The sequence below is a fragment of the Pinus tabuliformis genome, chromosome J, assembly GCF_031772625.1.
Source record: "Pinus tabuliformis cultivar Carrire ecotype Pingquan chromosome J, CPIR1, whole genome shotgun sequence".
NCBI classification, from domain to species: Eukaryota; Viridiplantae; Streptophyta; class Pinopsida; order Pinales; family Pinaceae; genus Pinus; species Pinus tabuliformis.
This window is the reverse complement of record NC_142295.1, coordinates 524,016,319-524,027,867: the sequence shown is the minus strand read 5'-3', so window position 1 is coordinate 524,027,867 and position 11,549 is coordinate 524,016,319. Positions and strand designations below refer to the sequence as shown.

The 11,549-nt window shown below is 32.7% G+C and overlaps 1 protein-coding gene across 1 annotated transcript; it reads right to left on the bottom strand.

Annotated features, from left to right (window-relative positions):
* Positions 1 to 8,213: 8,213 nt before the first annotated feature.
* On the bottom strand, positions 8,214 to 11,167 carry LOC149228051 (uncharacterized). Its single transcript, XM_089375626.1, has 3 exons — positions 10,995 to 11,167; positions 9,719 to 9,848; positions 8,214 to 9,564 (listed from the first exon to the last, which is right to left on the bottom strand). The coding sequence occupies exons 1-3, from the start codon at positions 11,128 to 11,130 to the stop codon at positions 8,613 to 8,615; spliced, it is 1,218 nt and encodes a 405-aa protein (XP_089231752.1). The 5' UTR covers positions 11,131 to 11,167; the 3' UTR covers positions 8,214 to 8,612.
* Between the last annotated feature and the right edge of the window lie 382 nt (positions 11,168 to 11,549).

Genomic DNA, 11,549 nt, shown 5'->3' with positions numbered 1-11,549 from the left:
ATTTTAATCAACCTACAAGACTGATACATGTAATCAAGATATTCAAGAATGCACCTGATATACAAGGATGTAGTCAAGTGATATATAATCAAAATTTAAGTGACATATAACGATATGAAACCAGTCATACACTCATAATGATGCATTCCACAAAATCAATCATCAAGATCCTAATGGCAACACAACTACCGTCATGATCAACATCAAGAAAGTGAAACAAGCACATGGAATGCAATTGTAAGAGACACATCATGCATGACTAGCACATATCCCATCCGTTCTGAGGAGTGAGCCATGCTCTGATACCACTCCATAATACCCTCCTCACACATCGACCCAAGTAACCATCCAACCGGGATAAACATGCGACAAGAGACTACTATGATTTGATTTGACCTCCCGTGTGACCTTAAGGAAGTTGAATCGATGGAACACATCAACCAGCCTATCCACATCAGCAACATAACCCTTAGGAGACATGTCAGCCACTCAAAGATCATGTGCCTAGGCACCATTGGTGTTCTGGCAATCTTAAACCACACTCGTTCTCATGGTATAGGCACGTGAGCATCCAAAAACCCCAAGTCACTCTCACAGGCTTACCCGCCAACGTCTAGAAACCCAATTTACCATTACAAGCATCCCCGAGATTTGAGCCACTTTTTTGGGGCCAGAGCCCATGTCACCGCCAAAAATGGAATGATAACTTAGGAGTAGTAAAATAATAGGGAAATAATGATGTAAAATAAATAAGTTAAGCAAGACCTTAATTAGACAGCTACTAGCCATGACAAGAATTTTGTCAAACATGTCACAGATATGAAATCTACAACTGTAACAAACATAATTAAACATATGGATATTTTACTTATCTGAGAATTGCTAAGAACCATTGTTCCCTCATGTCATTTTCGGCATTACCATCTATTAGGCCATATATACATTATCCATTCATTTGCAAGTAAAAAATTGTTGAGAGCCATACATAGTTGTTGTCATAAAACACACATATAACCAAAATAATACCAACAAAAATACTAATTGAAAGTACACCCATATAGACTACATATAATACATCAAAATTCTCATGGAAATACAATGAGAAATAACCTTTCATTAATGATGCAAAAACCAATCCCGAGATGGGACTTCTACGTTCCACTTGACCATAGAATGGTTGAGAAAACTCTCTCTTCAACTATTCGACATTGTTCAATATTCCAAGCATGAATGTGGGACTCAAACCAAAAGAACCAACTAGGGCATAACAAAGCTAAAACACCTCACCCTCATCAATAGGGACTAGGCTTTACTATAATCCATCCCGGATCACTAGGCCAACTCAATGAAGACATCACAATAGGCTTTACTGTGATATCCACCTGATCACTTGAAAAACAAGCATGGATGCCACCAAATTTCTCCACCTAAACCGTGAGGATTTTTCCTTCCTCTTAGTCTCTCAGGCTTTACCGCATTCCAAACATGGATCACTAGGCCCAAAATTGAGACCCACTCTGCAGGCTTTACTACATATCCCAAACTCGATATTACTAGGCCCAATGAAGAGCAAACCACTCTCCTGTCATTCACTGGAAAGGATTCCTAGGCCATCAAAGGCAACATAAAATCCTCCTTTACTATAACCCATAGTACGGTTCAGGGGTTATTAGGCCATGTGTTCTATCATTTCGTAGATCCACCCCAATCAGTTTCCAATCCATCAGACAATTCATCTCAACCAACACATGAGAACCCCATCACACCATGGTTATCACAAAATGGAAAGGCTAGGATGAAAAAATTGTTACACTTGGCAAAACCCATGCATTAAAAATAAAAGAAGCACATGCAATACCATACATTCCAAATCTAGAAAGGAAAATACACATGAAAATCGATAACTGCAATGAATCCTACCGTAGCTTCTTTATCCTCCCTTTCCCTACTTGATCTTTGCTTCCTCTTTCCTCCTTTGCCTTTCTTGCTCCAATGCCAAAATACTCCAAGAAAACTCTGAGTGTCCAAGAGTGAGAGAGAGAGAGAGAATAATGAGAGAGCTCCAAACCTAAACTGACAAAAGGTTACCAACTAATCATCATAAATCCTTTTTATGAATGAGACCACTATTTTCTTCATTTTACATTATTTTTCTTCAATTTACTCCTCACATGCAACCTGTGACATCTCACCTCCCTTTTCTCCTAATTTCCATTATTTTCATAAACAAATGTGTCAAAAATGCCATTTTTCCTTTCCAAATCCTTACCCATTGCCTTTGACAATTTTGTTAGCCATAGTAAACCAAATGAACACCACCTAGGATGTATTTCCCAACATTAAGCTTGGAATAAGTGTCCCATCAATAGTGGTTATTATTTTTTTCTTTATAAACTTTTATTACATGGAATTTTTACGAGGGTTGTTACATTGCCAAATTAATAATAAATGTAGCCTATTATTTAGTGATAGTTGGCACTAACAAATCGACTGTCAACGGCATGATTTGATGTTTCCTCCAAAGTGCTTTGTTGGTAGTTGATATGATTTTCTCCCAAGCTACAATGTCTAATCATCATGAATTCATTACAGGTGAGTGATGATGATTAAGGAATACAACATATATTTTGTTATCCTTCCAACCGAACGAGAAAAAAATTAGTTTCTTCACGACTTAGGAGGGTCATTTATGTTGTTTTCATTCTAAATATTAGTGCCACTATTTCAACGTTGTCTACAGATTTGTGGTCTACTCTTAGCAACCATGGGAAGAGGAGGACATCTGTAGAGAGGAGAACTGGGATGCCTTGAGATCTTGGAACCCATCCCATAACTTTGGGAACAATTTTGGCAGGTAGGATCAGAAGAGTTCTATTTCGTATTTGATGGCTATCATAATGGAGTGAGTCAAGCTTTTGTAGAGGGGATCGATGGGGAAAATGATAGCATCATTGTCATTTCCTTCCTAGTCACAAATGGCACAATTTAAGAGGAAACATGCCTCCCAATCAATGTAGAGCGATAGTTTAAGAATCAAACTCTGGCATGTATCAACATTCAATATTTTCTCAAAGATGAGCAAAAAGATGAACCTTGACGGTTTTGCAAAATTCCTAGCTTAATCCAGAATGGCATAAGACTCAAAATGTTACTTAAATATATTTCACCTGCGAAAGATGGTACCACATAATGGGTATGTACCACTTTAAATTTCTAGCACACATTTCTAGGCAAGTGCGTATGAATATGTCATATTTTTTGTTGTTGATATTGAGAAAGATGTTTGCTAAAGTTTGAGTTAGGTCAAAGTCATATGTTTTTCATAAAACCCTAATTAAATTGCTATTTTGTGATCATTCAAAGTGGATAAATATAACATAGGAACATTTTATATTTTGTGGAGGCTTCATTAAGAAAGTGAACCCTAATCCCGAAACTAGAAAATGTGGGAAACATAAGGGTTTTATTAAAGTTGTTAAAGCCTCAAGGGAATCCTTTTCCATTCAAACTACAAGTAAAGAGAATGTGTCATAACATGAAATGTCTATTCCAATACCTACATTAAAAAGGATTTATACTAGGAACGACAAAAGGGATATGAGAGAGAAAACCTTGTCGCCTCCCTAGGAACTAGAGCAAGCTGAGACTGCAGACCCACCATAACAAATGCATGCAGATGAACCAATTGAGATGGAAGAAGATGGACCTAGTGAAATAAGGGAGGTTAAATATGACACAGTGTAGGGGAAGAAAATGGAACCTACCCTAGATGAAATTTATAGGATTTGAAAGCCCCATACTAGACCTGTAAGCAAACTTAGACTGAAGTTTAAACTAAAGAAAAACCATGGCCTAGTATACGAGGTTATTGAGTTAGATGATTCAACATTAAAGGTATGGTGATAATGAAGGAAAAGGCTTCTAGTTCTAAGAAGCAAAAGTAAGGCCCCAAGGCCAAGGGCAAAAAAACTAAAAGGGTGAAAATAGATCAAACAAATGAGGTAAACATTTTACTGCGGGTAGTAGAGCAACTCAAATGACAATTTTTGAACCATGCTGCCAATTAATTTTTCAGCGTTCCTTTTGAAATTTTTACAAAGAGCGTTGGCAATTATTTTGTCAACGTTAGTTTGTCATGTTTTGTGCTGACAATTGTTTTTTCAGTGCCAGTTTTTCTATGTTCTGGCAGCGCATTGCAGGATTAACTCCCGATATATATTGCCAATTATTTTTCCAATGCCTAGATATTTTGCAGGATTTTGGCAATGATAAAAAGATCAATTTTCTTAGATTTATTTGTAGGATATGTTTACACAGTTGATATCATTCTTGAGGATCAGATAAGAGGTCTAAAGAGATGGGTTAATTTGAGCATAGTAATTAATTTTTGAGAATGATTCTGAAGCATAAGATAGGGGATTACCAAATCTTATGGCAGAAAATTAGTTACCTATTTACGTTCCTTTTCATCACCAGTTTACCAACTACGACTCTTTTTATTACGAACAATTTTTCATGCACCATGAAATCAGAAGACAATGTATTAAGTATTTCTGTTTTGAAGATGCATATTAGTTTTACTATAAGATATACGATATATTTTCTAAAAATAGTTTGTAATTGAAATTTCCTAGAAATATGGATTCTTTTTGTAAATGGTTCTCTATAAAGATATTCCATAAGACAAAACAGGGGTTCGTAATTTTTTGAAAAAAACAGACCTTGTGTTTACCTTTGATATTAATATTATTTTCTATAAGTATGTTTACTTGTTCAATTTTTCAGAGATTCATATGCGACTGGGTTTCTGTCTGTTTTTCTACTGTGTTTCTTTTCTCCTTAGCCAAAATTTAGATTTTAAGTCTTTAGAATTTTGAAAAAACTATATAAATTTGAAATCTTATTGAGTGCTTAAATTCAGGTTTTTCAAATTATTTATGTGTATTTCATCTTCTATATCATTAGCAAAAAACATACAACTTTGTTTGTGGTATTTATTTTGCACTTTTTTCTACCATCCCTCAATGATGATTTTCCTAAAAAACTACAATCTATATCTTTTGCTAAATTTATTCATATTAAGTGTGGGTAGCACATTTTTCTGTCAAATACTCCATGCCCAATGGTCCTTTTTCAATCAAATATTCCATGCCGAATGGTCCCTTTCTATCCATTCCAAAATAATTGCATGTGTTACCAATTAAGTCTTACCAATGAGCTTAGTGACCTATTGCTAAAGTGATCTTGAATGATAGAATTAAAGAGACATCCCTCTCCATATTGAAGGGTCAACTTTCAATCTCAAAGTAGTAGGAAAGTTTCTTCAGTGGTTTTCCTTCCACAACCTAAGAAAACTTCTAAGTGATAACATAATACATACAACTAAACATAAAATTTTAATAGTTAGAAAAAGCTTAAAGTTCACAACAACCCATAAATAATATTCATATTCTAAACATGTACAATAAGAAAGAATAAGAATAAGAAAAAGAAAAATAATAAAAAATTAAATAGTAATTTTTTTATAATTAAAAAATATATAAATAATATATATATATATATATATATATAAAATGCAGTTAAGAAAATAATGAAATTAGCAAACATACGAACCAAATTAGAGAACTGATAAGTAACCAATAAAAAAAATTAATGAAATCTCAAGTTAATAAAAATTTATAGAATTGATGAATCAATGCAAATCCAAAATATCAATAATATTGATAAATATTCTGATATTAACATAAATTCAATCAAAGCTAATACAAATATCGAATTTTCACCGCAATGGGTTTGGCCATTATCAACACTTGGTCCATCAAAGACAATTTGTAAAAGTTAACAAATGTTTTCGGTAAAGGTTCAATATCTTTGTCGTTCATGCCTTTAATTTACAGGTGTAAATGTAATGGAAAGATGGAAATGGAATTACTAATGAATTCCTTTGTGCTTCTTTACATGTTTTAATAATACAAATGAACTAGAAATTTTGTTTTCTCAAAATCTGAAATAGATTTCAGATATGGACAAAATAAAGTGAAACTCGCATTTTTCCGGTAGACAATATAAAATGCAATTCCCCATTTTCCCATTTTTTTGCGGGCCTAACATATCTCTAGATATGTACACTTTTTGACCTATTGAATAAGATGGAGATCTTTATGTCATTTAAGAGAAGCATTTAAGTCTTTTAATGGGAGCAAGGTGTATCTCACGAAAAGTAGGAGGTAGAAAAGTCTTATGAAAAGAAATGGAGAATCATTATGTTGAAAGGAATTAAATAAGTTGGTTGATGGATAGATAATTTATTTTTACGTTGTAGAATTAGATCTAAGAAAAGTTTTAAAATGATATGAATTTCCACAAATAATGAGAAAAAGTGAAAAAGTGAGGATTTATATTTTTAGTGTGAAAATAAAGGATGTATATAAGGGATAAGTGTGGGAAAACTTTTATATCGCACATATTATCGTCTTCATACATATGATTTTTCGCATAGCTATTTTCACAATTGGATTTTTATAATAAAAAAATGGTTACATTAAAAAATATTTTGTATGTAGGTTTGGAATAAGGATAAAATGTATAGTTTGTACTGCTTGCATAGCCATAATTATCAAAAGAGGCAGGGAGAAAAGTATTACGACAAGAAACATGGAATTTACTGGCATGCTAAATGGGATTAAATACATTGGTGGATAGATGACATAAGTCATTTTTGCATTGTAAAATAACAGCTAACAAAAGCATTAAAGAAAGTGAATCTATGCATATAACAAGAAATCTGGAGAATTTATATTTTTATTGTGCAAAATAAAATATGTGTAAAAAACATCTATTTTGCACACATCTCCAACTTCATACACTTGTTTTGCACCACTACTTCAACAATTAGAACTTTTGTAAATAAAAAGTGTCAGTTAAATATATAAATATATATAAACGTTTCCAAAAAAACAAAATATATACCTCATATTATCAACATATCCATATACCAAAAAGGTATGGACCATGATTCTTTGTAACTAATAGTGAGGTCTTTGTGGAAATGGTGTTACATTATCTTGTAAAAGGTATTCGTAACATGATACAAGGTTTGTTTTATATATATATATTGAAAATAAAGTTGTTTTATTTGATAAGTTATGTATTATTTGAGTGAGGTTTTGTATATATTGTTAATGAATTAACGGTAAAAAAAATTAATATATTTTAACTTATTTGTTAAAATTTAATATTAATTAAATTTCATATTATTAATTTTATAATTTGTTTATAGTGTGTGATATTAAAAAATTTATAGTATTTTCTCATAATAAAATGTATTTAAATTGACCTATAAAATTATTTATATTGTAAAATAGAGTAATAATTTTATTTATTACATTTAGAAATAATAAAGCAATATTTAAAATGAAAAGATACCTCATTGATGATTGTTTCTGGATTGTAATGTTATATTATAGGTTTGTTTAACAATAAACCTCCATATCTATCATCATCGAATAACATTTCTTTGAAAGAATTTTAAAGATTATAAAAAATTATTTTATCTATATTATATATAAAATTATGTAATAAAATAATATTTTAATAAAAAGTTAACGGATTGATAATCAACTTTAAATCTATTGCGTATTGCTGTATTTCTAACCCCGTGGAACTAGTAAATTTAAACACTATTATATAATTGGTTTATATTTTAATATTTCATTTTGATACTCGTAGATACTTCTAAAAAGTAAAATGTAACTCATCTAAAACAGAATTACATAAATGAGACAGTTGAAAGATTCAAGGAAAAGCCAAATGGTCTATTATGAATTTAATAAACTTGGAAAAATACAAAACAAAAGATAACATTTAATAAAAAGGGAAAAAAACAAAACAAAAGATGACATGAATAGAACGCTTGAAATATAAAATACATGAAATGTAGGTTGGGAGCACCCTTCGCTGACATAATAATAATATATTTTCAATTCTATTTAAACCAAAGGACGCTATTGTCTGGCACAAGTTTTGCTTTGCTTATGTACATCCAGACAAGTTTTGCTTATGTACATTTCAATTACTGCTACAATGTTCAATGTAAAAGAATATAGTTCGCTATCAGTCTTTGAATAAATTTTCAGTATGTACACACAAGATCCAAAATTAGGTGGCCAACCTTGTTTTCCCTAAATAAATCAATCCAAAACCAATAGCATTGTGAAGCATCTAAATAAATCAATCCAAAATCAATAGCATCCAAAATTAGGTGGCCAACTTTCTTTCCCCTCTTTGTCAACTTTTCCTGGTACCTTGTGAAGCATCTAAAAATATCAATAAAAAATCAATAGCACGGATGGAAAAGGTCAACGGTGGCTTGTTTGTAGAATATGTGCCCACGCGCTATGGTTCTCTGCAACAGAACTACGCCAACGGTACAGAACCTCCATCCCCAGTTGTTCCTTGAAATAAAAATCACAAATAAGTGCACTGTCAATGAATGAGCAAAAACAATTATTATGCGCCTGTAATCAGTGGGAAATGATAAGGCACGCCACATGCAAACTGTCGAATTCTCTGGATCATAAAATCGTGCAAAGAAATCTCCACAACACATGATGTTACTGACTAGAGAGTGGTAACCTTCTACAACTAAGGTCAGGAGTGCTGTCCTCCATTGAATTTAAGAAGTTAACCCAGTAGTTATTTTCGTCTTCCTGTAGATCTATCCTTGCTGCTGTCAGCGACACGGCCTCTGTAGTCCTTATTACTGATCCCAGCGGGTTCTCCTGGTGATATTGAATGACATTTCCAAGAATATCTGATACTCCGTTGTAGGAATTTGTAGATGTAGTAGATAGAGATTTCTTATCTCCACAATAGTACAGATGATCATTCTTATCAGGATTGCTGGATGACATCAGAATGGGCATTGAATTCCAATCAATAATTTCTGTCTCAAAAGCTGAGGGCCGCTCCTCTGTCAAGGATGGTGCGGTGCTGAAATCATTTCCGTGATCAGTACTGATGGGTAGGTCTATTCCTTCTGGTTTCCTTTCCAGGTCGGAAAATTGTAGAGACCCTTCTGATGACGTATTATACTCGGTAGAATCATCCCTCGGCCCTGAAACGAATCCCTGATTGATCTGGTTCTGCAAGATATGAAGCGATCTTAATGCATCGGGCTGGAGGAATTGATCAGTTGAAGTCGAAGACAATGATCCTGTTGGATGTGCCCACACCTGGTTGTTATGTGTGCCCAATAACTTCAGAATTTGGAATAGCTGCCACGAGTAGTGATCAGCACCGCTAGCATGAACATGATGAGGAATATTCAGATAGTCTCTGGCAAGTCGTCCTAATTGAGCTTCGACCAATGCACTGTTCAATCGAGCAGCTATTGCGGTCGAAGACGACGCCATGAAAGATGATAGCATATCTGGTGTAGGCAATGAGCGGTGGGTAACTGGATCGATTCCCATCAAAAGAAGTTTTTTTCTCAGTTTAGTGTTCCAGTGATTCTTTATCTCATTATCTGTTCTTCCAGGAAGATGTGATGCTATAGCAGACCATCTAAAATTCAGAAAGCAAATTAGAGGAATTGAATATTTTTGTAGGAGCAGAAAAGCATTTGCAATATTGTAAATGAATCCAACAAAACCTATGCGTGGAAAGTGTAAAACAATAGAATCATATAATAGGGTAGGGGTAGAAGTTAAGGCATTACTTATTTCCAAGAACAGCATGGAGACGAATGATGGTGAGGTCTTCATGCATGGAGAAGGCTCCACGCTTGATGTCAGGTCGCAAATAGTTTGTCCATCTCAGCCTACAGCTCTTTCCACATCTGGATAGTCCTGCACCCAAGACCAAAAGAACATATCTTGAGTTCGTCCCTATTATCCCAAAAGATAAGTTAATTTTATTTTTTTTAAATAGAAAACATACTAACATATTATATTTACGAGGAAATAAAAAATACAAAAGAAAAAATATACTTTTGATTTTCAAAAGTACAATTTTCTTGGCTGCATAGCAGCATATTTGATAAACTAGCTGAGAACAAAATCCCAGAGATAGGTTGGACCTTAAACATATCTCTAAACTTATATTATTAAATTTTGAAAATAATCTAAAATTTATAAATTACTAATATTTAAAAAATATATATTTATATTATTTATTAAAATTTTAATTTCATATATAACATTGTTTTTCAAATTATGTCAAATTCCTTTTCAAATCAATAAATACATTTTGAAAAGAATTTGGAAAGTGTATTTTCATAAAAGAATTAAAAATTTTAAAGACATTAAAATTAGAGACCTTGCAAAAAAATCTGACATAGTTCAAACATAGTACCAGTAATATACTATTTAAATGGTTGTGTAGAAGTTTCTTAAACCAAAGATTAATTCCACAAATGACAAACACTGTAACTTTAAGAACACTTTTATCAATTTTATATGAGTTTAATTTTACAATTTCTAAAAATAAACGAGAAATTACTTCGAATTAAAAGCAAAGCTTATCTTATCTTATCTTATCATATCATATTATATTATATTAGAGACAAAATAAAAAATTGGCCAAAAATGTATTTTAAAATTGAATAGAAAAAGTTGTTGAGTTTAGAGGTTTATTCTACACTCTATTCTAATCAAGTATGATGAGTACCTATATCATTATCAAAATTGAAATTCCAAAATAAATAAAAAACTAAAAAACTAAAAAAAAAATTAAATAATTATACAAAACATTTAAATAATGTTTATTCATAAAAAATATGCACTTAAAAAATTGGATCGCAATGTTTGCTCATAAGAAAAAATATGCGTTTGAAGAAACTGTATCCCTGGAGTCATGTTAGATCCCTATTTAAGGTGAATCTTTGCTGGTAGTAGTACAATTAGTTGAGGATGGACCTCTTTAGCAAAGCAGCATAAATAAAAGATCACAAACAACTTGGAAAAAAAAAAAATTGAATATAAATAATAAAATACCTGCAAGTTTGGGAAGGGCTCGCCAGTTACCGAGGCCGTGGCGTTGAACATTGTCAATGAGCCTCTGGTCCTCTTCGGCCGTCCATGGTCCTCTCTTCAGTCCTTCATGATCACCACAACAAGGTGATCGTCCCATGATTAATTTGTTAACTACCTCTCTACTTCGCAACCTAATAATTACAATTTCCTTCTCGTGCTTCCTGCCCAATCTTTGGACATCTATATAGGCGCGGTTACACAGGCGCCGCCCTAATATATTGTCATATGTTGCGTATAATGGTTGGAGTTTGATTATATGGTTGGTAACATCGAATCTTGGGGGAGGCCTGTCATCATTCTTTCCCACCATAATGACAACCCTAATGACATAACGAGAAAGATTGTGAAGAAACCCAGAAAGAGATAATCGTTTCAAACAAAATTATGACTACGATACTTTCAATTATTTATGGAAAAATAATTCTGACTACGATACTTTCAATTTGTTTACGGAAAGCCCTTCCTAATTACTACGACTTAACTTCCTAGATGTCTTCTAATTTCATACGTTGTTAC